Source organism: Uloborus diversus, chromosome 5 (genome assembly GCF_026930045.1).
Source record: "Uloborus diversus isolate 005 chromosome 5, Udiv.v.3.1, whole genome shotgun sequence".
NCBI lineage: Eukaryota > Metazoa > Arthropoda > Arachnida > Araneae > Uloboridae > Uloborus > Uloborus diversus.
Genome location: NC_072735.1, coordinates 102,319,546 through 102,347,386, shown reverse-complemented (window position 1 = coordinate 102,347,386; position 27,841 = coordinate 102,319,546). Strand labels below are relative to the sequence as shown.

Genomic DNA, 27,841 nt, shown 5'->3' with positions numbered 1-27,841 from the left:
GTCCGGTACACACACGCCTACGCGCATATACACAGGTCTATGCACACACACAAGCCTACACATGCATGCACACACAACTATACACACGTAACCACCCAGGAGGAGGGGCAAGCTTGGGGGACAGGAGTCGTTTCTAGAAACAATAACTCCAATGAATAAGGTACTGTCGCAACTCGTGATTACGAAATACATAATTTGAATTCAAAATATCAGAATTAAAATTAATTTAATTTTTATTTATTTATTTCTTTTTGGAAAAATATTAGTATTTTATGAAACACAAGGTATTTGACCATGTAAGGGAAACTCACCAGTAGTGGTCAGAGCTTTCGATGTGGCCACTTCAAGGTTTTGATGTTAAAATAACGAATCCAGGTCTCTCAATATATTCAAAAGCGCATCCCCTGGAAAACTTGGAGTCCTATTTTTTCAAATATGAACCTTGAAGTTTACACTACTGAAGCTCTGGCCACTACCGGTGTGTTAAACTTATACTTCATTGCAAAAAAATCTCTTCACATTTCAATATTACATTTGCTTATTGAGCAATCACGATTGCTTATTGCTTTCATTTGACTGTTTTTGGTGTCCTATCATTTCATTTTCCCACCGCCACCCTCCGCACCATCACCGTCGACCGGCTGCTCCTATAGCGAATGCCGTCTCCTGATTGCATCCATGTCCTACACACACGCGCATACATACACAACTACACACACATGCACGCACACACACACACATACACACACATACATACACACATACACATACACACACGCATACATACAGACACCTACACATACACACAACTACCCACACATTCATGCCTGCACACAGACACAAACACATATGCCTACACACACATGCACATACCCACCCACACAAACATTCATACACATAACTACCCACACACTTATGCCAGCACACAGACACAAACACACATGCCTACACACACATACACATAGCCCCTACACACAAACACACATACCCCCCCCCCCCCACACACACGCCTACATACACACACTCGTGATTGCGAAAAACATAATTTGAATTCAATATGTCAAAATTCAAATTAATTTTTTATCTTTTGTTTTCAATTGTTTTCCAGCCTTCAAGAAGCAAGTGATTATTGTATTTTTTGTGTATGTGGCATACCTCATCATTGGTGGATGTTTATTTGTCATGATTGAAAGAGAAAATGAGGTGGAGAGTCTAAAACGGGATATGGATATTTTGCGCCTGGCTCGAAGTAAATTAGATCTACTTGTTAATAATAACTCTGACGTGGGCAAGTAAATGACAGTATCTGCAGAAACGAGTTTTCGAGATCATTTGAATAAACGCATTTTGATTTCAATATTAACAATAGGGAAATGATGGAATATGACGCTTTTTCGTGCATTTTTTTTCAGCGGAAACCAAATATGCAAGCTTGCACAATAAAGTAAACGTACAATAGATACTAAAATTGCAAAATAAATAAATAAATAAAAAAAAATTGCAGTTACTGCCTTTTACTTGCCCACGACAGAACTAATCGAACTTAATATTCGCTACTTTTATCATTTTGTATATAGATGAGGGCAAAACAAATGTATAGCGTTGCTATTAAACATCAGTAATGAGGTCAAATAAATTAAATCCTATGCAATCAGCTAACTGCTCAGTTTAGTCGTTTTTGTAATATGACTTGACACATTTTGGGAACTATTAAATGATACAAACCAACTGTTTTAATTTAAATATAATAGCAAAAAAAAAAGAGGAAAAAAAGACAAAATATAAAAAGGAGTTCCGTTTCTAAAATCTGGTTCGTGAAGTAATGTGTAGAATGTTAAACATCCAGAGATAGAGGTGATTAAAAAAAAAAGACTGTTTTGTGTTATGCAGACATTAAGCCTTAACACCGTCAGTTAGTTTGTACCATTGTTATATGTTTTGCGTTCGAATTGTGTTTTCATGCTGGCGAATTCCCTCAATAAAATTTTAAAGATCTATAAGCCACAAAAAACGTTAAATCTTGTTTTTGTTTTGACTTTTTTTTTCATCAAATTTTAAATATTTCAAATCTGTATCTTACTTAGACCATTTTTACAATTGGAATTATGCATTTGGGACTAATGGATGTGAAAACAGAGGTATTGCCTTTTAAACGGCGACGCGTTGTATACATCTGTACCTCAGAGGGCTACAACACTATGTCCATTTCTTTCCAAAATGACATTACAGAGTTAAAATCAACTTTTCTCATATTTCCTCGAGGCATAAAGCACTATGTCCAAAATCAGTTATTAATTAATGGATATAGCGTATTTTAAAAGAACACCGAGTCCACATTCTCTTAGAGTGATATAACACCAGTGGTTCAAACTACTCTCCTGTAAGGTTATGAAAATGGACATAGTGTTGTATCCTTCCGAGGTACAGATATATGAAAACAAATCAAATGAAATTAGTTAAATTTTTGATTAAATATCGAAATAAAATGTTTTAAAAAATGCATACATGGGTCCTTTTTTTGGTATAGACAGTAACCAAAATGCATAGTTATGTTCCATATTTTTCAGGTATAATTTTGGCAGCAAGTGCGGAGAATATCAGTGATACTGAGACAATTACTGCCTTCAAGATGAAACATATAGAACTAAAAAATTCTACCACAAAGCATGACAAACTGGAGAACTTTTTTGGCGACAAATTCTTTTTCTCCGTTATATTAATTACAACTGTTGGTAAGAACATAATTATGTCGTATTTTATTGTACCGCTTTCCAACTAGCGTTTTTGATACTTTCCAGTGTATCAAAGTTGATTGGTTATAGATGTTAGTTCAATCAGTCATTTCATTCTACAGTGCTGGTAAAAAAAATTCATCACCCTCGCATTTTCACAACAATGGGATTATGTGAGAAGTTTTGGTCGAACGATTAGCGATGAATGCATGAGAAATTCCGTAAAATTTATGAAATAAACATTTAACAGTAGGAATCCGATAATTGTTTACGTAGATCGGGGCTGTTTCCGGGCCAAGGCAAACTGCTGACGCCATGCTCATTTTTTCATTTCTGAACCTGCGATTGAGTTTAGAGAAAAAAATTACTGAACCCCATGTCAATTTAAGTCTGATTGGCAGAATAAAGGTTTTTAAATTCTTACTTTGCTACCAGTTTTGCCCTATGGCACGGAGCAGAATCATCCTGGAAAAAGACGTTTGGAACTGAAGTAAAATGATCTCGGATAGTAGGAAGCAATTTCTCCTCCAAAATGCGAATATACACCTGAGCGAAAGGAAAACGAAACGAAAACCCATGAAACTTGTCATGAACACAAAACTGCACTGAACAAATTGTTTCTTAGGAGAAAAAACTTACTATATAACTAATGAATTAGGATGAGCTATTGCAAAGGAAAAAGGAGCACAGATTGAAACTTTAACGATCTTTATCAAACAAAATAAGGTTAAAAATATGTTACAGCACACTTCATTTTTACTTCCTTTTACAAAAAAAGGAATATTGCATTCGCAAAAAAAATTTCACTCAAAAACCGACCTTAATTTCCATTTTTCTGACCCCCGAATGAATGTGGAGTTTTTTTTTTCGACTCGACAAAACATGGAAAAGTGCCTAAGAACGTACAGGAACGCGAAATATCCATTTTGACGATTTCCGAGTTAGTTATAACGCGTTTTCTCGTGACGTCTGTATGTACGTACGTATGTGCGGATGTATGTTGCATAACTCAAGAACGGTATGTCCTAGAAAGTTGAAATTTGATACGTAGACTCCTAGTGGGATCTAGTTGTGCACCTCTCCTTTTGGTTGCATTCGGGTGTTTCTAAGGGGGTCTTTTGCCCTTTTTGGGGAGAAATCATTGTTAATTTGATGTAAACTCAAGTGATGTTACAATTTGGCGGACACTTGGCAATATATCGCCAGTCTTAAAATTTGGCGATTTTTTTAAAATCTGGTTTCAATTTGGCCACTGTTGGTTACATTTAGAGAGTAAACTATTGAATCACATTAAAATTACCAATAATGGCAAAATGACATTAAATTGGAGTAAAATTAAGTCATGTGAGGCGCACATCAGCTCGTTTAATTTGAAGTTTGCAAAAATTCTTTTTTACTTTTAGGTTATGGTGATACAGCTCCAAGTTCTGAGATCGCGCAAGTTGTATGCATCATATACATTTTTCTAGGAATACCTCTCCATGCGGTGCTCATGCGTTTATTAGGGCTGAAGTTCCATGGAGGATTTAGATGGATTTTCAGGAAAACGAAACTGTTATTAAACCCGACGCAGTGGGGGAAATTTTTAACTGGAATATTCTACTACGGTCTGTGGATCTCGCTTTTCTTCTTCATACCTAGCGTGCTATTCAGAACTATGGAGTACTGGACATATTCCCAAGCCCTCTACTTTTGTTTTGTGTCACTTTCTACTATTGGACTTGGTGACCTGGTTGCAGGTAAGTAACATAATATAGTTAATATAGTTATCTCTGTTTGAAAAAAAAAAAAAGAGGACGTCACATGAGATAAAAATTGGCAACGGAACTTTTGCAAAATTTCGTGTTGTAGTAAATTTTATTTTGGTTTCAATGTGAAGAAAAGATTACAAATATTTAATTCGAATTGAGCAATAACAATTGGCTTTGAATTTGTGTTTAATATCATCATTGTTTGATTTGGTACTAATTGAGAAATAAGGAAAATGAAAGCTATATAGTCGAAATCTTTTGCGCATAAATGAACACAAATCATTTAAAAAAAAAAAAAAACGATTTTCCTTTTCTAGACACATTTTAAAATATGAATTTTGAAAAAAAAAAAAAAAAAAAAAAAACCTCCAGCTTGAGTTTTGCACTATTTTGATTTTAATACCTAGCGAAAGGTCTAATTGTTCTTACCTAAAAAAAAACTTTTCGTGATTTAATAATTTTTCTAAGTCGGTCGGTCGGAAGGGATGCTATTTCAGCAAAAACATTTCATGTATCAAATTAAATTGGATTGGTTGTATGATGATGATGCCAATGAGCACAGCTTAACTGATAGACTCATATTTTAGTAACTCCAAACAATGGATTTGCAATCATTTGCACCACTGAATTAACGATTTTCAGATGCAACAAATGGTAAAGATTTTTCCTGTATGACATTTAAAAAGCCAACATCAAAAACACGACAAAACCTTTTATTAATCAAAAGGCTAGAAATTCCTATTCAGTTGCAAGGTGCAGAAGATTTTTTGTAATTGTGACCAACAACAAGTAGGTATCACAATGAGAAGCATTAAAGCTAAAATAGAAGAGCAGCGGAAACACTTCCATTTGAAACCATTTTTAATGAGGACAATTTCAATTATTGCAGAGCTTTGGGGATGCTATCAATCTCTTCATCCCTTTCATTGGAGACACTCAAGTACCTACCATTGTTCTTCAATAATACACAAGGCGCTATCCACATCTCAGAAATATACTTTAAAATTTTTACTTCCTTTTTCCAAAAAAGGAAGTATTGTATTCGCGAAAAAATTTTCACTCAAAAATCGGCCTTAATTTCCATTTTGCTCACCCCGAATGAATGTTGAGCTTATTTTTCTACCCGACCACACGTGGATATATGTCTAGGAACGTACAGACACCCGAAATATCCATTTTGACGATCCCCGAGTTAATTACAACGAGTTTTCAATTGACGTCTGTATGTACGTATGTATGTGCGTTTGTGTGTATGTGTGTATGTATGTCGCATAACTCAAGAACGGAATGTCCTAGAAACTTGAAATTTATTACTTAGATTCCTAGTGGGGTCTAGTTGTGCACCTCCCTTTTTGGTTGCATTCGTATGCTCCAAAGGGAGTGTTTTGCCCCTTTTTGTGGGTAAATCATTGTTAATTTCGATGAAAATTCAAGTGGTGTTATAATTTGACGGACACTTGGCAAAATATCGCCAGTCTTTTGGACGCCAAGTTTTGTCGCCAACTGGCAACAAATTTGGCGATTTCTTTTTTTTTAAATCTGGTTTTAGTTTGGCCGCTGTTGGTGATATTTAAAGAGTAAACTATTGAATCACATTAAAACTGCCAATAATTAGAAAATGACATTAAATTGGAGTAAAAGGAAGTCATGTGATGCACACATCAGCTCGTCTCTTTTGATATGAAACTTTAATTTTTGTTGTTTGTGACTGGATTTTGTTATTTAGCCATATTTTTAGAACTCAAGGCTATTTTTCGTCAACATTTATTTTTTCTTAGTTTCATTTATTTAACTGGAATGTACATGAAACAAGACGTTTCCTCTGGAACCGAGCGAGACATTTTTCCCGTCTAAAAATATCATCTTTCTAGTATAAAAAGACTATTTTCTCAATAAGTTGAGGCTGTGGGCTAATGGCGAACATAGTCTTTTTAATGTTTAAAACTGACGTCAAACAAAAAATATGCATTTCTTAAGCAAAAAAAAATTAATAAATAAATAAACAAAAAAATAAATAAATAAAAATAAAAAAAAATAAAATAAATAAAAAAAAATGATGATGTAGAGAATCTAATATCAAACTCAGATTTTGTATTTATTAGGGTTTCTCTTTTAGTAAATGTCAACTGAAAAGGGATTTTCTATTGGGAACTCTTTAAATTGAGCTATTTTACCTAACATTTAGGGGCATACTTTTTAGACAACAGAATGTAACATACAACGAAAATAAGAGCAAAATTTTAAATAAAAAATCTTCCAACATATAGTTTCGACCTAAACATGTTTTAAATTAATAAATATACAATTAAAGTAAACGCAGTAATTCAAAGACAGCTAATAAATACATCAGCTTCAAGAAACTTTTTTGGTCGTTTTCAAGAGAAAAAAGAAAAAAAAAATATTTGCTTCAAAATAAATTATTTTTATCAATGGCAAAACCGTTTGCAAATGTTTCTTTAGGGTAAAAAAACAAATTACCTTAGACTTCGTTTTCTTTTTTTTTCCACTGGAAAATCTTTTAAAAAATAAAAAAATAAAAATTTATTTGGATTTCGACATCTTGAATTAAAATTATGTGTTTCGCAATCACGAGTTTGTGTATGTAGGCGTGTGTGTTTGTGTGTGGGGGTATCTGTTTGTGTGTATGGGTTATGTGTATGTGTGTGTAGGCATGTGTGTTTGTGTCTGTGTGCTGGCCTAAGTGTGTGGGTAGTTTTGTGTATGAATGTGTGTGTGGGGGGGGGGGCGGTATGTGTATGTGTGTGTAGGCATATGTGTTTGTGTCTGTGTGCAGGTATGAATGTGTGGGTAGTTGGGTGTATGTGTTGGTGTCTGTATGTATGCGTGTGTTAATGTGTTTGTATGTGTGTGTGTATGTGTTTGTGTGTGTGTGTGTGCGTAGTTGTGTACGTTTGCGCGTGTGTGTAGGACATGGATGCAACCTGGAGACGGTTTTCGCTATAGGTGCAGCATCGTGAGGAGCCGGTCGACGGTGATGGTGCGGAGCGTGGCGGTGGGAAAATAAAATGATAGCACGCCAAAAACAGTCAAATGAAAGCAATAAGCAATCGTGATTGCTCAAAAAATGAATAAACGTAATACAACTGATTAAGAGCAATTTTGGTAAATAGGCCGATATTATTAGTTGATAAAGAAATTAGAACTACTCTGAATAACAGCTTCTATTTTAAGTTGGCTAAGGAAGAATCATTGCAGATCAGTGATAATTCGTACATTATCTGCATCAGGCCGATAAAAAGTATCGCAATTTTTATTGCCAGAAAACTAAGCAGTGTTTTTTTTTTTCACTTGCATCATCAACTTCCAAACTTAGTTATATAATATTTTACGGTTTTCTTTAATGTAAGTTTCACAAATACAGATAATTTCCTGTTTTCTCAGTTTTTGCAGATTAATAATCAGATTCCACTTGATCTTCAAAATTATTGTGTATTTCATCTATACAGATTTTTTGCTTCGCTGGTCGGTTACTACTTTCGTTTTTCCCACATTTTACAAACTGCAGCTATTACGACAAATTGATATGATCCAAATATACCCTCTGCCAAAAACAGCGAAATAGAATCATCGTGTACCACTTGACGAAGGCGGAGTTAAGTGCCTTCGCATGGAAAACGCACAATATTTTAAATTTACGGGGTTAGTGGAGCCCCTCTTTTTAGACACTATCAAAAATAATTTGGTTAAAAGTTGCTATTTCAGTTTCACTTAAGGTAAAACTATACATAAAAGTTTAATGATTATTTCAAATTGTATTAAAAACTTACTTTGAAACATATTTTTGAAAAATAATGCTTGAAGTCCCCCAAACATTTTCTTTAAAAAAATATATATATTTCACATAAGTTCTATGACTCTGAAAAAGTTAAATGAAGCGCTAATATGTGCAAGACGAATCACTGTTATACAATATGACATTTTAAGGTTAAAAAAACGTACAAAAGCTGTATACTTATTTCAGTTTAGGGGGGGGGTGACCCACATAACTCAGTGACCCACTTCCATTAAGCAACCCTAATTTGTAAATCATTTGCGTTCGATAATTCATTAAATAATAATTGAGCCACATACAATGGCTCCCAAAAGTGTTCGTACACTTTGAAATTTTTTAGTTAAACCAAAATAATGCGAAATTGAATTGAAATATGAAGTTCAATACTTTTTCACATCATTCCTATGTCATTCTAAGTAAAACCCTGTAGTTTTTTAAAAATAGTGACGGATCTTCATTTTAAAATGAGTCAAAAAATTAAATGACAGAGCAATAATACGCCACAAAAGTCATCGTACACTCAAATAATTTCGAATAAATTCAAGATTAAAGTTATCTTATGTCGTTTTTTTATTATTTTGCAATCCGTTGACCCTTAAAAGGTATTTGGCTTTAAATTTTTGTTTATTTATTCCTTAATATTGTGCTTATTACTTTAAAATGACTGGTATTCGTCACAATAGTGGTGATTTGGTTTCAAATGTCTCTAAATTAGTTTTTTTTTCCATTCCATAGTAAAGTGCTTGATAAAATGCTTTAAAGAAAAGAATCGGACCGAAAACAAGGTAAGAAAAGGTCAACCGGAAAAAATGACAAAGCGTGATCGGAGATGTACAGTTAAAAAAAATTATGAAAAATACGCATTTGAGTGCTATTAAATGTTATCTGCAGAATTTAGTGAAAAATTTTGCGCTTAATTTTCACCTAAAATTGTTCGCCAAGTTCTCTGATTAGCTGGATTAAGCGGAACCTCTTCCCGCAGAAATTTTCTTGGCTGTGCGAAAAACAGAAAGCTTACAATTTTCGTCGCAAAATCAATGATAAATAAGCTTAAAACGTTTTGAATTTGCGTCTTACTTACGGATAAAAATAAATTCAACATTTTTGGTTAAATTGTTGTATAATTGTGAATAGAAGAAAACATTAGGAACTTAATCTTAAGAACTTAGTTGCACCAGTTAATCAGGAAGGTGAAGGTTTTCCTTTGTGAGGGTGTATATCAGCATCAGGACTTGGTAGTTTGGATTTTTTTAATGAAATAATAAATCATAGTGTTCATTTAAATATTTTAAAAACCATTTAAAACTCTTGGCCAAAAATTTGGTTATCGGAAGAACTTTGTTTTTTTTTTTATCAAGACAGCGATAAGAAGCACAAGGTTTTAAACATTTGCGTCTAGTGCCTCAAAAGTAGCCCTAAAGGTTAGAAAATGCCGCTTAAATCTCCCAGATTTGAGCTTAATGTAACATATTTAGATATATATGGACGCTAGATTACGAGAATAGGACTTTAGAACGAAAATAGATCTAGAAACAGTAAGACTCGAAGTGTGGTTGAACACTTACTCAGAAATTACGCAAAAAAAGAAAGGAAAAAGAATGAAATCTATTCCCAGACGTTTAAAAAGTGTTGTTGATACAGCATGATATTCTACTAATTAATAACTTAATAAAAAGTTAGATTATTTAATAATATATAGACATTCTTAAAGTGTACAAAGACTTTTGTGAGATAAAATTTCCGGCATTTTTTCGTTTTTGATTTTTAAAAAAAAAAGGTTTAATATTTTCTTTAAAAATTCATGTAGTTTTGTTGAAAATTGATCATAGATCTTATAAGTAAATACCTATTCCGAAAGATTACTTCTAACCAATTAGTAGGGTCATATTTCATTGAAAGTCGTAGATGTACGAACACTTTGGGGAGCCACTGTATGTCCCACAGTCCTTAAAGGGCTAATTATACTACTTATTATTAATGTTTTAAAAGTTAAATACACTTGGTTTTTATCTTTTCTTGTATGAATATCAACGTGGAAAGACATAACCATAGGATTTGTATTAGTATGCTTTTTTCTTCCTGGGATCATCATTTATTGCTTCAACAGGATTCAGCTCTCACAAATCATTATTTTGTTTATCTACTTCTAGCAGTGCATTGGACAGTTTTATGCCTCCTAATTTCCATTGTTGGTGTTATGCATATACATCATTTCCGTCGAAGTTATACTGTTTCGAAGAGGCTGTTCGAATAAGGCTGTTTATTTAATGTGCCTGGATTACTTACAACCCTTAATCGTATTCACGTAGATCCATTTTCTCACTAAGCGTTCAACCAGAGAACCAATGTTTCCTGGGTGAATTAAATGTTTCTACAATATTTCTTGTGTATATTCCTTGTATTTGAGCGATTGACCATATTTTTTATTAATGTACTGAAATATTATGCTCAAATAAATATTTAACTTTGCATTGTAGAAGCACAACTGTTACTCCAAGTTAAACGTAATGTACCCGAACCACTTATTGTGTTAAGATTTACAGAAATTCGATTCGCTGGAAAAAGTCCAAGAATCGGGAAACATAATAATTTATGCAGTGAAACATGTGTAAATTGACTACTTACGGTTCACTACTTTAGTGGTCAACTTAAACAGGTGGTCAACTTATAGAGGTTGATTTATATAATAAAGATATAATTCTGTGCCTGATAGTAGCGGTCAACTTAAACAGGTGGTCGACTTACAAGGGTAGTCAACTTTACAGGTTTCACTGTACACGGATAAGTCTTTTACTCTTTATAAGTTACAATTCAACAAACATGGGATACAATGTTACCTTGAAAATGTAAATTAAGCATGAAAAACTTCGATTTTAAGAGCCATTATTTTGAAATTCAGACAAAAAAAAAACGGAAATTTTGGCAGTGACCATTTTTGATTTTCCTAATTTTTTTTATATGTCAAAGTACGTCACAAGAAGTGAACATTCTGAAATTTTTAGCCTTCCAAAAATTTTCTTTCGCTCGTTAAAAATTACCAAAGTTTGAGGTTTTGCAGCGCTGTTTTAGAAAAATTTTATAAGTCGCATTTCAGTGCGCTATAGCTCTTTACAGAAACACCACCTCACGGTTAAGTTTATATTTATTGGTTGTACTGTATCTAGTGATGATGACTTCATAGTTATTTTGGTTGGCGATTGTTGCTTTCTTCAGATAAGGGATCGCAAAGTATGGATTTTATCCGTTTTCGCGCAAGTTTAACCTGCGTTATTTCCCCCTAAATGCCACCCCTTGAAAAAAATTGTGACATATACTGAAAGTGTATACTATGAAGAGAGTAAATAGCACAAAATTTGCTTAAGGTTTAATTTTTTTTAAGGAGAAAAATGCCCTGATTTTTTCAAATTTTCAAAAATTGTGCTTTTTTGATCGCAATTAACTCAAAACAGCATCACTAGGAAAAAAATCTTTTATATATTATGGTACCTGGCTATGTGTAAAACATCATGAAAAAGAAAACAGCATGGGATCTCTTCTTGTTTTCTGGAAAATATTTTTTTTTTGTAGCTCATTTTCTGCGTTTTCTGGTGCGTAAAACGTATGTCTAGTATGCAGATTAGATCTGCTGAAACTTAAAGGATATAGTAAGAATGTATATATGTTTGTATAAAGAAAGAGAAAAAGACTAGCACTACTTTATTTTTCTGATTTTTACAAATTGATGGTATTTTAATTGCAGGTAAATCAGGAAACATAAATCGATATCATATATATGTTACGGCCAAAGCCCGAAATTGGCCAGTTCGCGAATTGGCCAGTCAATTCGCAAACTGGCCAGCATTACTGAAAACTTACCGGCCAAAGCCCGAAATTTTCTTGATTTCGGGCTTTGGCCGGCCAATTCGCGAAGTGGCTAGAAACGATCAGCCAAAGTAGGAAGAAAGAAATGAAGAGCAGATTGTTTTCATAAACTTTTAAAAATGAAGTATTTTGAAATGAGTACTTCGGTGCACAATTTTATCTTAAGTACACTTGGTCCAGAAACAAGCTCAAATATAAATGATACCTCTGTGTGAAAAGTAAGCTTGTAATGCATAAAAATATGATCTCGTCTTATTCTATTCTCATATTTAAGCCATAATAGATATTATTCAGTGAACGTATGATATGTGATATACAACGTGATTATTATAATTATGTGATACACAACATGATTATAATAAAGGGCGTTAATATAATCTTCAGGCTATTACTATACCGTGAGGATTAGATTAACATTTCTATTATCAAAACATGTACTCAAAAATGAGTAGATTTTACTGATTTTTAAGTATTCTGCTTTAATAGCTCATTTTACTAATTTCAAATGAGGAAAACAATTACGTAATGTAAAGCCCATCACTTATTACTACAAGTTGTGAATTTTCACATTATAAAAAACAATTGTGTAACCTACCTTACTCCTTAAATTTGGTGGAAGCATAGCTGCATCTACTGCTCTGGAGTAACTTAACTGATATCACTGGTGCAAAGTTCCACATCGCTTGTGGAAGGTTACACCATGGTAATATAACTATAGCGTAGCGTCTCACTCATTTCTACGTAAGGTTAGACCATAATGTTCTATATACTTACAAATAAATTATTTGAAAGTTTACACAATAGCAAAATTTAAGCTTTCATTTGACTTTCTTGAACTGGTTCTCATTTTCAACTGTAAGTGGACTTATACTTCAAGTTAACTATTTGATGGTTTAAATTAACCAGGTAGTACATTAAATGACCAATTAATATTTTTTCTACACGTTTTAAATTGGAAGTACAAAAGTAAATTAGTAGGTGAAAATACTTGAAATTTCGTTATAACAGTATTTTTAAAATATCATGCTAGAAACCCCTTGTTTTTTGTCTTCTTTAAAACTTTTGCTTTCAATCATTCGTTTATTCAATATTTATTAAGTTCATTTTTTTTCCCACAATCAATATACACCAATTACAAACAAGACGTTTTTATTGCACTATTAGAGGAATACCCAGGACACCGGGTGGGGTCTGAACTCACAACGGGAGTCTTACAGACATGTCGCAAAGCAAGAGAACTGCTCGGCTACAAAGATCCGTTTTCATTTCGCTCATAAGATTTTACCAGCTCGGTGCCGATATTGATCTTTACGCATACATTTTGAATTCTACTGACTGCAGGTGGGACTTACACGAAACATAGCGTAAGGTTCCTCCAACAATTTGAGTTCTTTAAACAGAGATACTACACACTCCAGAATTCGTGAACGTTACACCCGTTTATAATGGTAATCTTACACAATTTTTTTCCAGTGAATGACATTTCGAATTGCATAAACATTTATCCCTCCTCAAGGACGGATACAAGGGAGGGGGGATCGCCCCTTCTTTGAGCGAGATACAGGACCTTCTTCAGGTATATATTTTTAATATTTAAGTTCCAAAAACAGCAAAATTACATAATCTTCGTTGGTGTTGGGAGTTTTCAAGCTTTAAAATAAACGTTAGTCACTCCACATCTCCCACCTAAACCCAGAAGGTCTTGCAACCATTCGGGGGACAAGTAGAGGAGTCTCTGTCTCTCTCACTTGCAGCGCTGTCATACCGGAAGTGACACATGTGCCGTCTACCAGTCAATCTCCGATCTGCCATTATCATTACAGGCTTTGGCCAAGGATTCCCGGCCAGTTCGCGAAATGGCCAGCCAAAGTAGAAAATACAATAATAATTGCAAGTATTACGCGAAATGGCTGGCCAATTCGCGAACTGGCCGTACTTCGGGCTTTGGCCGTGACATATATATATATATATATATATATATATATATATATATATATATATATATATATATATATATATATTGATTTATCGTTTTATCCTATCATTCCTATTTATGTCCATAGCAATGGAAGAAATTTCATGAACAATATCTGCTTCATTTTCCTCTAAATGACTGTTTTTTATATTATCTTCAAGTACCTCTAAAAGGCTGTCGGTTATTGATAAATCAGTATTATTTGCTTATTTTTTTGCTTTGTATATCGGCTAAAAGCAGCTTGAATTTGACTTTTTGTCAGATATTGTTCTTTTGGAATATTTTTATATCTTCAATCATCTTTGTTCTCATTGCATGTTCTACTTGGTCGGGCGTCTGATTTCTCCCGGTTTTCCTACCATAAAGGAACTTTTCTTAAAGAAACTCTCTTTGTTTCATTGAAAATCGTGTACTTTTACGAGTTGGGAGAGCCCACCCCTCACATGAGATTGACAAAATGTTTTCTTTGTTTTCTCCTTGTTGACTGGTAGATGCCTGACCAAGACCATAAGAAACAGAACTCTGAACAGGTATTTGAAGATGACATAGAAAACAGACATTTAGAGGAAAGTGAAGCAGATATTATTCTTGAAATTTCTTCCACTGCTATGGACATAAATAAGAAAGAATTATTTTGGGATTGATACGGTAAATCAATAATAAATAAATAAATATATATATATATGATATCGTTTTATCGTTTTCTGATTTACCTGCACTTAAAATACCATCAATTTGTAAAAATCAGAAAAATAAAGTATTGCTAGTCTTTTTCTCTTTCTCTTATACACATATATATACATTCTTACTACATCCTTTAAGTTTTTGCAGATCTAATCAGCATACTAGACACGCGTTTTACGTACGAGGAACCGCATAAAATGAGCTACAAAAAAATTATTTTCTAGAAAACAAGAAGAGATCCCATGCTATTTTCTTTTTCTTGATGTTTTACACATAGCCAGGTACCATAATAAAAGGGTTTTTTTTTTTCCTAGTGATGCTGTTTTGAGTTAATTGCGATCAAAAAAGCACAAGTTTTGAAAATTTGAAAAATATCAGGGCATTTTTCGCCTAAAAATATTAAACCTCAAACAAATTTTGTGCTATTTACTCTCTTCATACTATAAACTTTCAGTATATGTCACATTTTTTTCAGGGGGTGGCATTTAGGGGGAAATAACGCAGGTTAAACTTGCGCGAAAACGGATAAAATCCATACTGTGCGACCCCTTATCTGAAGAAAGCAACAACCCCCAACCAAAATAACTATGAAGTCATCATCACTAGATACAGTACAACCAATAACTATAAACATAATCGTGAGGTAGTGTTTCTGTAAAGAACTAAAGCGCACTGAAATGCGACTTTTAGAATTTCTCTAAAAAAGCGCCGCAAAAACCTCAAACTTTGGAAATTTTTAACGAGCGAAACAATTTTTTTTGGAAGGCTAAAAATTTCAGAATGTTCACTTCTCATGACCTACTTTGACATATAAAAAAATTAGAAAAATCAAAAATGGTCACTGCCACACCTTGTCTGAACTTCAAAATAATGGCTCTTAACTGCGTATGCACTGTTAAAACTACAGGTTGCATTCGGCACCTTTCAGGGGTGAAACGCTTGTTCACCAGCGGCACCTAATACGGAGCCGAAATTGCACCTCTAACTAGGGTGAAAAACAGGCACCTTTTAAAAAATAGGCAGCCGGGGTGAAAAGAATGAACCTTCGGAGAGAGAAATGGCACCCTTACTGTAGATCCTCCCCCCCTCCCCCGTATTGTGTGCGTTTTTGAATACAGTTGTGTATTTTTCTTTTTTTAATAGTTTTGTTTTGATTCATGATAGTCTACGTTTTGCACACTTTTCACATTGCATGAATTCAGTACTGGAAATGATTAAAACTTGTAATTACAGCATTTGACCATATTTCAGAGTTTTCAACATAGTTAAGAAGTGCTCATTGCTTTAATTCATCTGGTCGTTCTCTACATCAGTGTTTCTCAACCTCTTTTGACCCACGGGTCGGTAAAAACAAATGAAAAACACTGCGGATCTGTGAAATTTTTATCCTTTTCTTAAAAATAAATAAAATAAATAATAATAATTACAATAACTCTCGGGGCGGTAAAAAACTTGTGAAAAAATTCTGCGTACTGATGAGTTTTTTTTTTTTTTTTTACAAAGTAATATTAAAAATGAATAAAACAATAAATATCTACAGACTTTATTTGTTATCAAAGAGTTATCACAAATATATTTAAAGTTAAAGACGAGTAATTATTTGAATAATCATAGTTAAGTTAATGATCATTTAATAATGATCAAACGCACCGAAAGTAAAGTGTAGATGTACTTATGAATTATTTACATGAACAGCCAAAAATATTCTGGGATATTAAAGTTACGGAAAAACAAAATCGTTTCTCAAACGTTCAAAATTTCAATCAAAATAACAATAAAATAAAATGCGCATAAAATTTTTCGACAGTTAAAAATTTAAAGAAACCTAAAGATTTCCTAACACTATCGAATAACCGCTAACAGAAAATAATTCTAACACTTGAACGAAAAAGCAAAAGAAAAAGATAGACGGAGAGAGATTTCTTTTTTATTTTTTGCGCTCGCTACACAAAGCACAAGAATCATTTTTATTTAGGTTCTCACTTGTTGATTATTGAAAATATCATTGCGGTTACTATTTCGGTGATTAAATGTTGCTTATCGAGTACTCAAGAAAATAATGATAGATACATTTAGTAGCGTTTTGTGTGTGAATGATGGAATTTTCACGACAGTAACGGTAACCTGAAAAAAAACAACTAACGGTACTACGGTATCGTAACGGACTAACGGTAACTGAAAAGCATTAAACATACTTTTAACTATGTTTGAAAGCCCTAAAAGCTACAAAGTGATCAAAAGCTGTACTTACTTGTTATTTTAAAAAATTATCCTGCAAAAGTTGAGATTTAATCCAATAGTGTACTTCATTCAATGTGAAAGACGTAGAAGCCACGCGTAGTGCAACCTATCATTCGTCCGCCATATTGAAGTGGTTGAATGGTGAATGTATGCCGGAAGCGCATGCGCCAGCAAGTCATTTAGAGATTGCTTGCTGTTTTGGCACCCCTGTCTACGACTGTCTGCTACTTTCGCACCTCTGCTTTACTTCCTGGCCAGTATGGCACCCTTGGTCACCATGCTTTCACCTTAGGGGGAATATATTCACTCGTCTGGAACCTCTGGTTATAACAGTGTGCAGTTAACTTCTCAATTTAATTATTTTTAATCCACATTCTTAATATATATATATATTAGGGTGGGCCGAAAAAACTTTTTTTGGAAATCTGTTTTTGGATAGTGCGGAAAAGTTGCTATATGGACCCGTTATTACCCATAAAAAATTTCGCTAAATTTGTTTAATATTTAGCCGGCGCTATTTGACCTTGAAAAACTGAAAAAAAGGACAAAAATGCACTTTTTTCAAAAAAAAAAAAAAAAAGGGGGGGGGAGGCAAAAATAAAAGTTTGAAGCTAGTTTCAACAAACATTAGAAGTATCTGTCAGTGCATTAGTTGAAATCCTCAAAGATTTTTATACATTTCGTAGAATATTTGGCTACGCTCCTAAGACTGAAACATTGGAAAAATGAAAAAAAAATAAAATAAAAGTAGTTTCGAAATAAGTAAGTACGTACTGAAATGTTACGCAATACGTTACCTAGAAAAAAAACAGTGAAAATTCAATCAATTTCATGCGACATTTGTACGCCAATTTTAAAAAATGCACACACTCAAATAAAAAAATAGTTAACATAAGATGCTAATTTTTTAATCTTTGGTTCCAGTAGTTTCTTCGGGATAATAAACGGCGCTCAACTACTTCTATTATTCCTAAGTTTATTTTATAACTATTTTATATATATTTGACAAATAGAGCCCTTGAGTATTAAAAAAATGTGAATCCTCTGAAGTCCTTTAAACTGATTAATGAATTGAACGCAAGTATTCTTCTTTAAGAAATGCTGTAATTCTACACCTCCACAGCTGGGAGTTAAGCAATTAAAGGGGTCCTCTCTTGCGTCCAATGTCCACAATGAGTTGCCACTGAGGCATCTTATACTGGAATTGGACGGTTGCACAAAGTGGCCACATTCATATTCTGGAGCTATCGAACAACTTCATAGAGATTGTAAAAAAATCCGGTGGTCAAATTTGATAAAATTGACTGCAATTTTCTGGTTTTGGACATGGAAGATATAAAAAATTTTAATATTAACAACAATATTTGTATAGAATATGTCTTGCCGTAAAAGATGGTCAGTTGTCCTTCAAGCGTGGCTGACAGTAGCCCAGGCAAAGTCAGTCAGTCGAGCGCGATGGCTGACAACTGCAAACCATTTGTTACGCTTGTATATAGGCACTCCAACTCCATCAGAAAATCTTACAATACTTGTAAAGTATGTAATGTTAGTTTATGCTCCAATGTGGTTTGAAATAAAAATAAAACCGAACTGCCAGTACGGCGCCCAACATTTTTGGAAAATGATTTCTCTTGGAAGGCAGTTTCCAGACAACGTTAAGGAGATAATTTTCAAAGTTCTCTCAAGTAATGCATATTTCGCTCATCCTGAACAGCTACTGTTGACAATGTTGTTTGACTCAAGAAAACACATTCGGGAATTAGCTGTTAGGCGCATTCTGAACTCTAGAAATAAGAAGACGAAGAGCTCGGATGGTGTACGATTTTTTGAGCGTCCTAAACTCAATTTTGAAGCCGTTGATTATGTTGATTTAGTTGATTGGGCAAACTGTGTTGTAACAGAGCCAACTCTTACAATGCATCTAAAAGACCAACAATGGAAAGAAATGTGCAAAGAACATTCTACAGAGTTTACTTTCGAGAAATTTCCCTGTCACACGCAAGCTGTGAAACGTTGTGTGAAACTAATAACCGAAGCTGCAATAAAAGTTCGTGGTGAAACTGCACGAGATGGATACATTCGTGCAAAACTTCATGCTAGGAAAGAACTTCCATTATTTGATAACAAGGGACAATATTATTCCAAAAAATAATATTCATTATGCTTGAGGTATTATAAATCAAATTTGAAGATTTCTTTTTTAAAATTTTATTATCTATATATGTAACTCTAGAAAATGTATGATACTATTGAGTGATAATAATTACTATGATTAAAAGTGCTATTTAATTAATTAATCTATGATTTAATTTTGAAAAATAATTTTCACATTGGTTTTTAAAGAAATTCAATATTTTTTCATTTTTCTCCAATTTTTGATGTCGGAAAGGAGCGGTTAAATGCTCATTAAAATCAATGAAACATTTTATGGGCTCGAACTGGCTCATTATATAACATTTTCGGTGCATTCCAGCAAAATATTTGGAATTTAGTTTTTTAAAAAAATTTCGACAAAAATTCATTTTTCTCTTTTTTTACGGTTTTTCAATGTCAAATAGCGCCGGCTAGATATTTTTTAATATCCAAGAAATTTTTTGTGAGTGCTAACTAGCTCACTACGCAACTTTTGCGCGCTATCCAAAAATTGATTTCGAAAAAAAATTTTTTTCGGCTTATTTCGGCCCACCCTAATATATATATATATATATATATATATATATATATATATATATATATATATATATATATATATATATATATATATATATATATATATATATATATATATATATATATATATATATATATATATAATTTTTTGTCGGAAAAAGGAACATTTTGCCCAATTTAAAGCTCAAAAATTATTTAGAAACTACTTATAACCATAAAACCAAGAGTTAAAATTGTATAAAAATCAAAAGATAGAAAAGTGATTTAAGTAAATTTTTTTGCAAGAATAACAAAAGGTTTAAGGGCTATCAATATATAATGCAACGATTTGACGGAGGAAGGGGGGGGGGGCAATCCGAAGTGTGATACTTTGTGTTAAAGGAGGGAAGAAGGGAGGGAGGATGCCAAAAAGTGCAAAATACGAACTGCCCCTTAACATATTATGCTTTCAGCTACAAATGCGCATTTAACCTGGTAAAAGCTATTGTTAAGAAAATATGTCAAAGAAAAAAGCGTAGTAGGAAGAAAAATGAAAGAGGAAACACACACAACACATTTTCTTTAAATCATTTGCTTCTATTATTTCAAAAGCGTAATATAACTTTAAAATTTAGCTTTCATTGAGATCTAAGTAGGGGAATGTTGGGCAAAGTGAACTGGTGAATTATTTACTCTGCTTCTAGCGCAACCTATCTGGTAATATTTTAACTATATAGTAGCACATGTAATGGGTCATTCAACGGAAAAGTCAACCGATTGTGCCGCACGTCACAGTTCATATATTTCATTTAAAAATAATAATTTTAAAGGGTAACGATGGAAATTTTTGCTTAAGATATCACACATAAGTTTGTAATTTGTTAAGCAGAAAAAAAAATTGCTCATTAATATGTTAAAGTATTATTTTTAATGATATGTATGAGAGGTCATGTGCAGGACAAAATTACCGTTTTCCGTGGAATGGCCCTAATCTACTCCAGTCAGGAAAGAAATACCACCGAAGATTAAAGCATATGATAATGTTGTTGCATTCAGTTAAAAAAAATGATACTCATATTGGAATATTTTGTTGCAAGTTAAGAATTAATTTTGATACAATAAAAAAGGAAAGTTATTGTTATGTATTAACGATTTAAATACTAATTGAGACTTTCTAATGCTCTGTGAAGTACTTATTTAGTTAATATTAAGCTTATTTGTATTTTAAGTATTTTTAACACTCAGTCAAGTACATGTGGGGCAGAGTGGATGGAGCAAAGTGAAATAGTTTATTTTAATTACTCGTGCAATCAATTACTAAATCACTTAAGCATTCATCTATTAATTCATTCTTTTACATTCCTTCATTTAGTAATTCACTTATGTAATCCTTCATTTACTTATTTTCTTATTCATTCACTCTTTTACATTAATTTTTATTTTTCATATACAGTAAAGCCTGTGAAGTTGACCGCTTTTTCCGGCCACGGAATTAGCCCTCATAATATAAATCAACCTTTGTAAGTTGACCACCTGTTTAAGTTGACCACTAAAGTAGTGCACCACAAGTGGTCAACTTACACAGGTTTCACTCTATTAATTCACCAATTTAATTTTCAATTCATTGTTTCATAGTCTTTTAACTTATTCATTAAACCTTTTATTTACTGATTCATTTGGTTAAAAATATTTTCTTTAATTGAATAGAAAATGTTTCGTTCCACAAATATTTTATTTTTTACTTTGCCCCAAAGAAAAAAAATGAAAATGTTTAACCTTTTTTTTTAAAGGCGCAAATTTACTGCAAAAACAAGTATATATATATTGTTTCAATGCACGTTTAATGAAAAATAGAATGTTATTTCTTTATGCATTGTAAATTTCAAAATAAATTTCCAATTTATCATTTTTTTAAATGTTTAGTCATCACAACTTTTCACTTTGCCCCTCATTTCCCTACTTTTAGCAAAACTTAGTTCTATAAAACATTGATTTTGAAATTTCTTGAATTTGATTAACTAACACATACTTTTTAAAATTGTGTTTTAGGTTTGACATCGCATCATCTAAATAATGTATTTTATGCCCCATATTTGCTGACACTGTCTTCATGGATAATTTTTGGTGTGACGTTTGTTTCATCGATGCTGGACCGCATATCGTATTATATTAGCAAATTTATATTTACTGGCATTGAAAGTAAGTGTAGAAAGATGGCAGAAGCTCAAGCCAAGATAAAACCTATTTCAAATTTTATGGCAGAATTGAATTGGAATTTGGCTAAATATACACCTAAGGTAATTTTCCTTTTGAAGCGAATGTTTCTATACTTAACATGCGGTTAAGGCACGTGGTTAGGGCATGAATTCGAGGATTCGGGATTAATGCCTACGGTCTCATCATAGATGTAGTATGGTTTGCGTAGTCTTGTTTGCGTAGTATAACACTGTAAAAAATTGTGTTACCTTACTATATAAAATCGGTGGCAGCTTAGCTGCCTCCACTTCTCTGGAGTAACTAAACTGATGATATTGGTGCTTGTGGAAGGATCGACTTTGGTAACTGTAGCGTAACGTCTCACTAATTTCTGCGTTAGGCTACACCAAAATTTTCTGCATGCTTACAGATTAATTGCTTGAAAGGTTAAACATTAGCACAAGTTAAATTTTCATCTGACGGTCTTGAACGGATACTCATTTTTAATTGTAAGTAGACTTATGCTGAAAACTTAAAATTCAATTGCTGAAATTATTCAGATATATCAAATGATAAAGAACTAATTTATTTCTATACATTTTAAATTGAAAGTATGAAAATAAATTAGTAGGTTACATTGCTTGAAATTTCCTTAAAAAAATCATGCTGCAAATCTCTTGTTATTTCTCTTCTTTTCCGCTTTTACTTTTAATCATTCATTTATTCAATACTAGCCGCCTGCGGCGACCAGCTGGTCCGCCTTTTTACGCCATTCGCCTTTTTGCGCCAGAGTTGCCGCCTTCGGCCGCTGCTTAGACAATTTAGCGACGGTATTAATCAACGTTTTTCTCTTCTTTCTCAATATTATCATTCGCCTTTTTACACCGATGTTGCCGCCTTCGGCGGCTGCTTAAACAAAGTTCGTGGCGGTATCAATCAATCTATATCTATGTATATCATTAGTAGTTTGAATAAAATATTTTCTAGATCTATCTCCAGTTCCGTCGTTTGGAATATTTTTAAAGGAGGGGGTACGACGTACTCTTCATGCAAATTTTTTCGAAAAATAACAAAAAGCATTTCCACTTTTATGTGAAAGCATTGTTTTTTCAAAGTCATGGTGTGTGTGGGGAGGGGGGCACTGACACCCCGTTGAAATTCCTTAAATGACGGACATGCCTCTTTCTTGCTGTCCATCTGCTATATCGAACTCTATATTTATCTATCTATCAATCTATACGATCTGCGCATATCTACCTCCTGACAGTACAATCTTTTTTTATTTATATAAGTATTAATTCGAAAACAAAAACATTTTTTGTCCACTCAACCTCTATCTATCTCTGTATCTACCTAACCTAACCGCCAATTCGTAACAGAAACGAAGATCATGCAAAAAATCGCGGACTTTATTTATTTAATCAAAATAGCCCTCAAAAATAAAAGCTCTTTGTTCCCCGTAGTGTTCAAAAAGTAGCGCTTGCAAAAAAAAAGAAAGGTGAAGAGAAGGCGAACGATTTCAGTTGGATCACGTGATGAGGTTAACTCGGAACTCAGCCGACAAGCGAACAGCGCGCGTTGTGTTCTGCCATTAAAAACATTGTAAAAAAAAAACTATTGCGTATTTTTCAAAACTTTTTTCTTCTGAAGAGGGCGGAATGTTTTTACTATTACCAACTAAAATTTTAGAATTCAGTGTTCAATACTTGTCGCAGGATGGGTTTCGAAAAAAACTAAACCCAGAAAAAAATGTAAAATAAAGGTTTTTTCAAAAATCAATAAAAAATACAAAAATTGCTCTATCATCAAAGTTTTTTCAATCATCATATTGAAAACTAAATTTCCTACATCATAGTACAAAAAATATTTGTGTGGTGCTATTGGTTCGGGGTCTGTGAGGTAAAAAGTACTAAAAAGTGCAGAAAAACGCATAAAACATTAAATACCTTTTTTTCTAATAAAAATATCAAAAATCGAAGCCCGAGGTGCACTTTTTCAGCAAAAACTGCACCTGTATACCAAATTTCATCTTTCTAGGCCTTACCGTTTTCCTGGGATGCGCGCCACAAACACACACACACACACACACACACACAAACATCTTATTTTATTACTAGCCGCCTGCGGCGACCAGCTGGTCCGCCTTTTTACGCCATTCGCCTTTTTGCGCCAGAGTTGCCGCCTTCGGCGGCTGCTTAGACAATTTAGCAACGGTATTAATCAATGTTTTTCTCTTTTTTCTCAATATTATCATTCGCCTTTTTACACCGATGTTGCCGCCTTCGGCGGCTGCTTAAACAAATTTCGTGGCGGTATCAATCAATCTATATCTATGTATATCATTAGTAGTTTGAATAAAATATTTTCTAGATCTATCTCCAGTTCCGTCGTTTGGAATATTTTTAATGGAGGGGGAGACACAAACGACGTACTCTTCATGCAAATTTTGTCGAAAAATAACAAAAAGCACTTCCACTTTTATGTGAAAGCACTGTTTTTTCAAAGTCATGGTGTGTGGGGGGGGGGGGGGGGCACTGACACCCCGTTGAAATTCCTTAAATGACGGGCATGCCTCTTTCTTGCTGTCCATCTGCTATATCGAACTCTATGTTTGTTTATCTATCAATCTATACGATCTGCGCATGTCTACCTCCTTACAGTACAATCTTTTTTTATTTATATAAGTATTAATTCGAAAACAAAAACATTTTTTGTCCACTCAACCTCTATCCATCTCTGTATCTACCTAACCTAACCGCCAATTCGTAACCGAAACGAAGATCATGCAAAAAATCGCGGGCTTTATTTATTTAACCAAAGTAGCCCTCAAAAATAAAGACACTATGATCCCCGTAGTGTTCAAAAAGTAGCTCTTGCAAAAAAAAAAAAAAAAAAAAAAGGTGAAGAGAAGGCAAACGATTTCAGTTGGATCACGTGATGAGGTAAGCTCGGAATCAGCCGGCAAGCGAACAGCTCGCGTTGTGTTCTGCCATTAAAAAAATTGTAAAAAAAAAACTATTGCGTATTTTTCAAAACTTTTTTCTTCTGAAGGGGGCGGAATGTTTTTACTATTACCGACTAAAATTTTAGAATTGAGGGTTCAATACTTGTCGCAGGATGGGTTTCGAAAAAAACTAAACCCAGAAAAAAATGTAAAATAAAAGTTTTTTCAAAAATCTATAAAAAATACAAAAATTGCTCTATCTTCAAAATTTTTTCATTCATCATATTTAAAATTAAATTTCCTACACAATAGTATAAAAAATATCCGTCTGGCGCGATTGGTTCGGGATCTGTGAGGTCAAAAGTACTAAAAAGTGATAAAAATAACATAAAACATTAAATAACTTTTTTTCTAATTAAAATATCAAAAATCGAAGCCCGAGGTGCACATTTTCAGCAAAAACTGCACCTGTGTACCAAATTTCATCTTTCTAGGCCTTACCGTTTTCCCAGGATGCGCGCCACAAACACACACACACACACACACACAAACATCTTGTTTTATTATATGTATAGATTTATGAAGTACACGCGCTTTCATAACCAATATACACCAATTATTTATTTATTTCCAAACACAAACAAGATATTTTTATTGCACTTATAGAGGAAATAACACTCTATGTCTCAACCCACAACACGAGACTCACAGACAGGTCGCAGAGCAAGCGTTTTTACCGCTCGACCACTAAGGCCGGCCTTTGCTTCGTTAATTCGTGTTTACCAGCTCTGCGCCGATGATTGGCTTAACGCTTTGAGTTCTACGCAAATCATAGTGCAATGTTTCTCTTACAATTCGAGTTTTTTTAGACAATGATACTACACACTTCAGAATTCGTGTAAACGTTACACCCATTAATACTGGTTATTTCACACAAATTGTTTAGTGTAGATTCACAACTCTGTAGTAAAAGCCACTGACAGCCATTGAAGGCTCAAAACTTGAAATAGACGGGGAAAAGCGTAGTCTACACGGACGCAACGCTGTTTGCATTCAGGGCTAGGGCAAAAGTTGTTGCGTACATGTGGTTTCCAACAATTGCCCGTCTATACTAGAAGAGCTCGTTGCCCTTGAAACCGGTTTCCAGTTAAATGTCTAGTTTAATGTACTACTTTTACGGGTCTGATACCCAAATCCACCTCGTACATTCGAGTAATATACTTGTCACATGACGGCTCGAAAGTTCGGTAGTAGCTACTAGTTGCCATAGGGTACATAGGACTGGGGGAAAATATCTCTCTTTCATACTCTTGTCACACTTTTGGAGTTGAAGAATCATTAGTGATGCTATCTCTTATTTGTTAACTCAGTTATCTTTGTTCATCGTCGACGATCAAAAGCCTTCTGTCCTACACCATGCTTTAACTACCGCAAGGTTATGATAAGTTGTCATGCAAAGAAGTAGATAAGGGTGGCGTTTTGCAAAGAAAAAGTTTACCAGATCTGTACTGATACTGATCTTCACGTATATGCTTTGAATTCTATTGACTACAAGTGGGAATCATATAGCTAGGTTTCTCCAACAATTTGAGATTTAAAACAATGACACTTCGCACTCCAGAATTCGTGCAACATTACCCCCATTAATACTGGTAACCTTACACAATTTTTTTAGTGTTTGCGTTACAATTTGTTTCAAACTAAGGAGAGAAAAAAAAGAACCTCGATTTATTAGAAATGATTTTAGATTTTGTTCATAAGTTTTGCTGTTCTACTTTTGGCACAAAGCCAAAGGTAGAACTTCGCCATTGTCATATTGACACCCCTGATTCATATAGATGCCTGCAATTTGCATGTCAGATGGATAATACTGAATCACGCTGACACTTGCACGTTTTAATTTGAACTGACTTTTCACATTTCGGTCAGAATGCCGTGTATTTAATCATAAAAGTATGTTTTAAAGACTTTACTGCAGGGGGAAGGTAAAGTTCAATGACTGCAGAAATTAGTTTTTTGAAATTAAAAAAAAACGCGACTTGGGTTAAATACCTACTATTAATAGAGAAATGTTGGTATTTGTCGCTCTTTTCGTGCATTATTTTTAGCGACGTTAGTCAAATAAACAAGCTTGTACAATATATCTGAAATACTATAGATCACAAAATTTGGAAAATTTGCATTTACCTCGCTTTACCATCCAACGGCCATATATGGCTGTGTAACTTATTTTGTTAGAAATATAACCCTGATTTCGGATTGACACTAGTGATGATTTATTAGCTGGTACGATATTAAAATTATTGTATTTTTATTATTTTTTTTACCTAAGGGATTTGAAAATTGGAAGGACTTGGAAGATTTCGAGACACTTTGTTTGGAAAACCCGCATCATGTTACACCAGAAATTTTGAAAAACGTCAATGTCATCTTGGATAGCCTCAAAGAAAAAACTAACGAAGAACTTAGCTCAATCAACTTGGAAGACGAACAAACAGAGCTTCCGTTAGATGAATATGCAACACTAGATGCCAAGACACTGGTGAAATATTAAATGTTATTTCATTACAAAGGGCTTGTTATCTCTACGGAACAAAAGTCATCAATGTTTTCGAAAGAGTATTTTTTTAAATTACAGATTTGCATTATTATCAACATTTTATAATTATTTTTAATAAATAATTTGTCATCAAAAGACTGATTTGTAACTAAATTAGGCACTAATAGTAATGTTAATAAATCTGTCACCTCTTTCAGAGTAACTGCTTTCCAAACGTAATACATTACACTTTAGCTCTCAATGTTTTTTAAACTTTTAATTATGTTCAAAAATATGCGACACAAATTAAGTAATCAGAAAGAATCTATTATACAAACATTATTATACAAAACTTCCTCATAAGGAAATAATGCATTTGAGAGCATAAACCAGTGCGTTATTTGCAGCAAAAAAAAAAAAAAACATAGTTCAAATAAAAACGGTGGTGCCTAACTTTTTTTACCGGTGGGCCGCCT

General features: G+C 33.5%; 1 protein-coding gene across 1 annotated transcript; it reads left to right on the top strand.

Annotated features, from left to right (window-relative positions):
* The first annotated feature begins 435 nt into the window (after nt 1-435).
* Nucleotides 436-27,380, top strand: LOC129223052 (potassium channel subfamily K member 16-like). Its single transcript, XM_054857616.1, has 6 exons — nt 436-478; nt 1,109-1,288; nt 2,568-2,732; nt 4,136-4,471; nt 21,736-21,983; nt 27,159-27,380. The coding sequence occupies exons 1-6, from the start codon at nt 436-438 to the stop codon at nt 27,378-27,380; spliced, it is 1,194 nt and encodes a 397-aa protein (XP_054713591.1).
* Nucleotides 27,381-27,841: the final 461 nt, after the last annotated feature.

Excerpts from the sequence above, each read along its gene's own strand:
- LOC129223052 (XM_054857616.1), top strand. The coding sequence starts at position 436 with ATGAACCTTGAAGTTTACACTACTGAAGCTCTGGCCACTACCG. Across the intron at positions 479-1,108 it reads TGAAGCTCTGGCCACTACCG|CCTTCAAGAAGCAAGTGATT; the intron begins GTGTGTTAAACT and ends ATTGTTTTCCAG. Across the intron at positions 4,472-21,735 it reads ACTTGGTGACCTGGTTGCAG|GTTTGACATCGCATCATCTA; the intron begins GTAAGTAACATA and ends ATTGTGTTTTAG.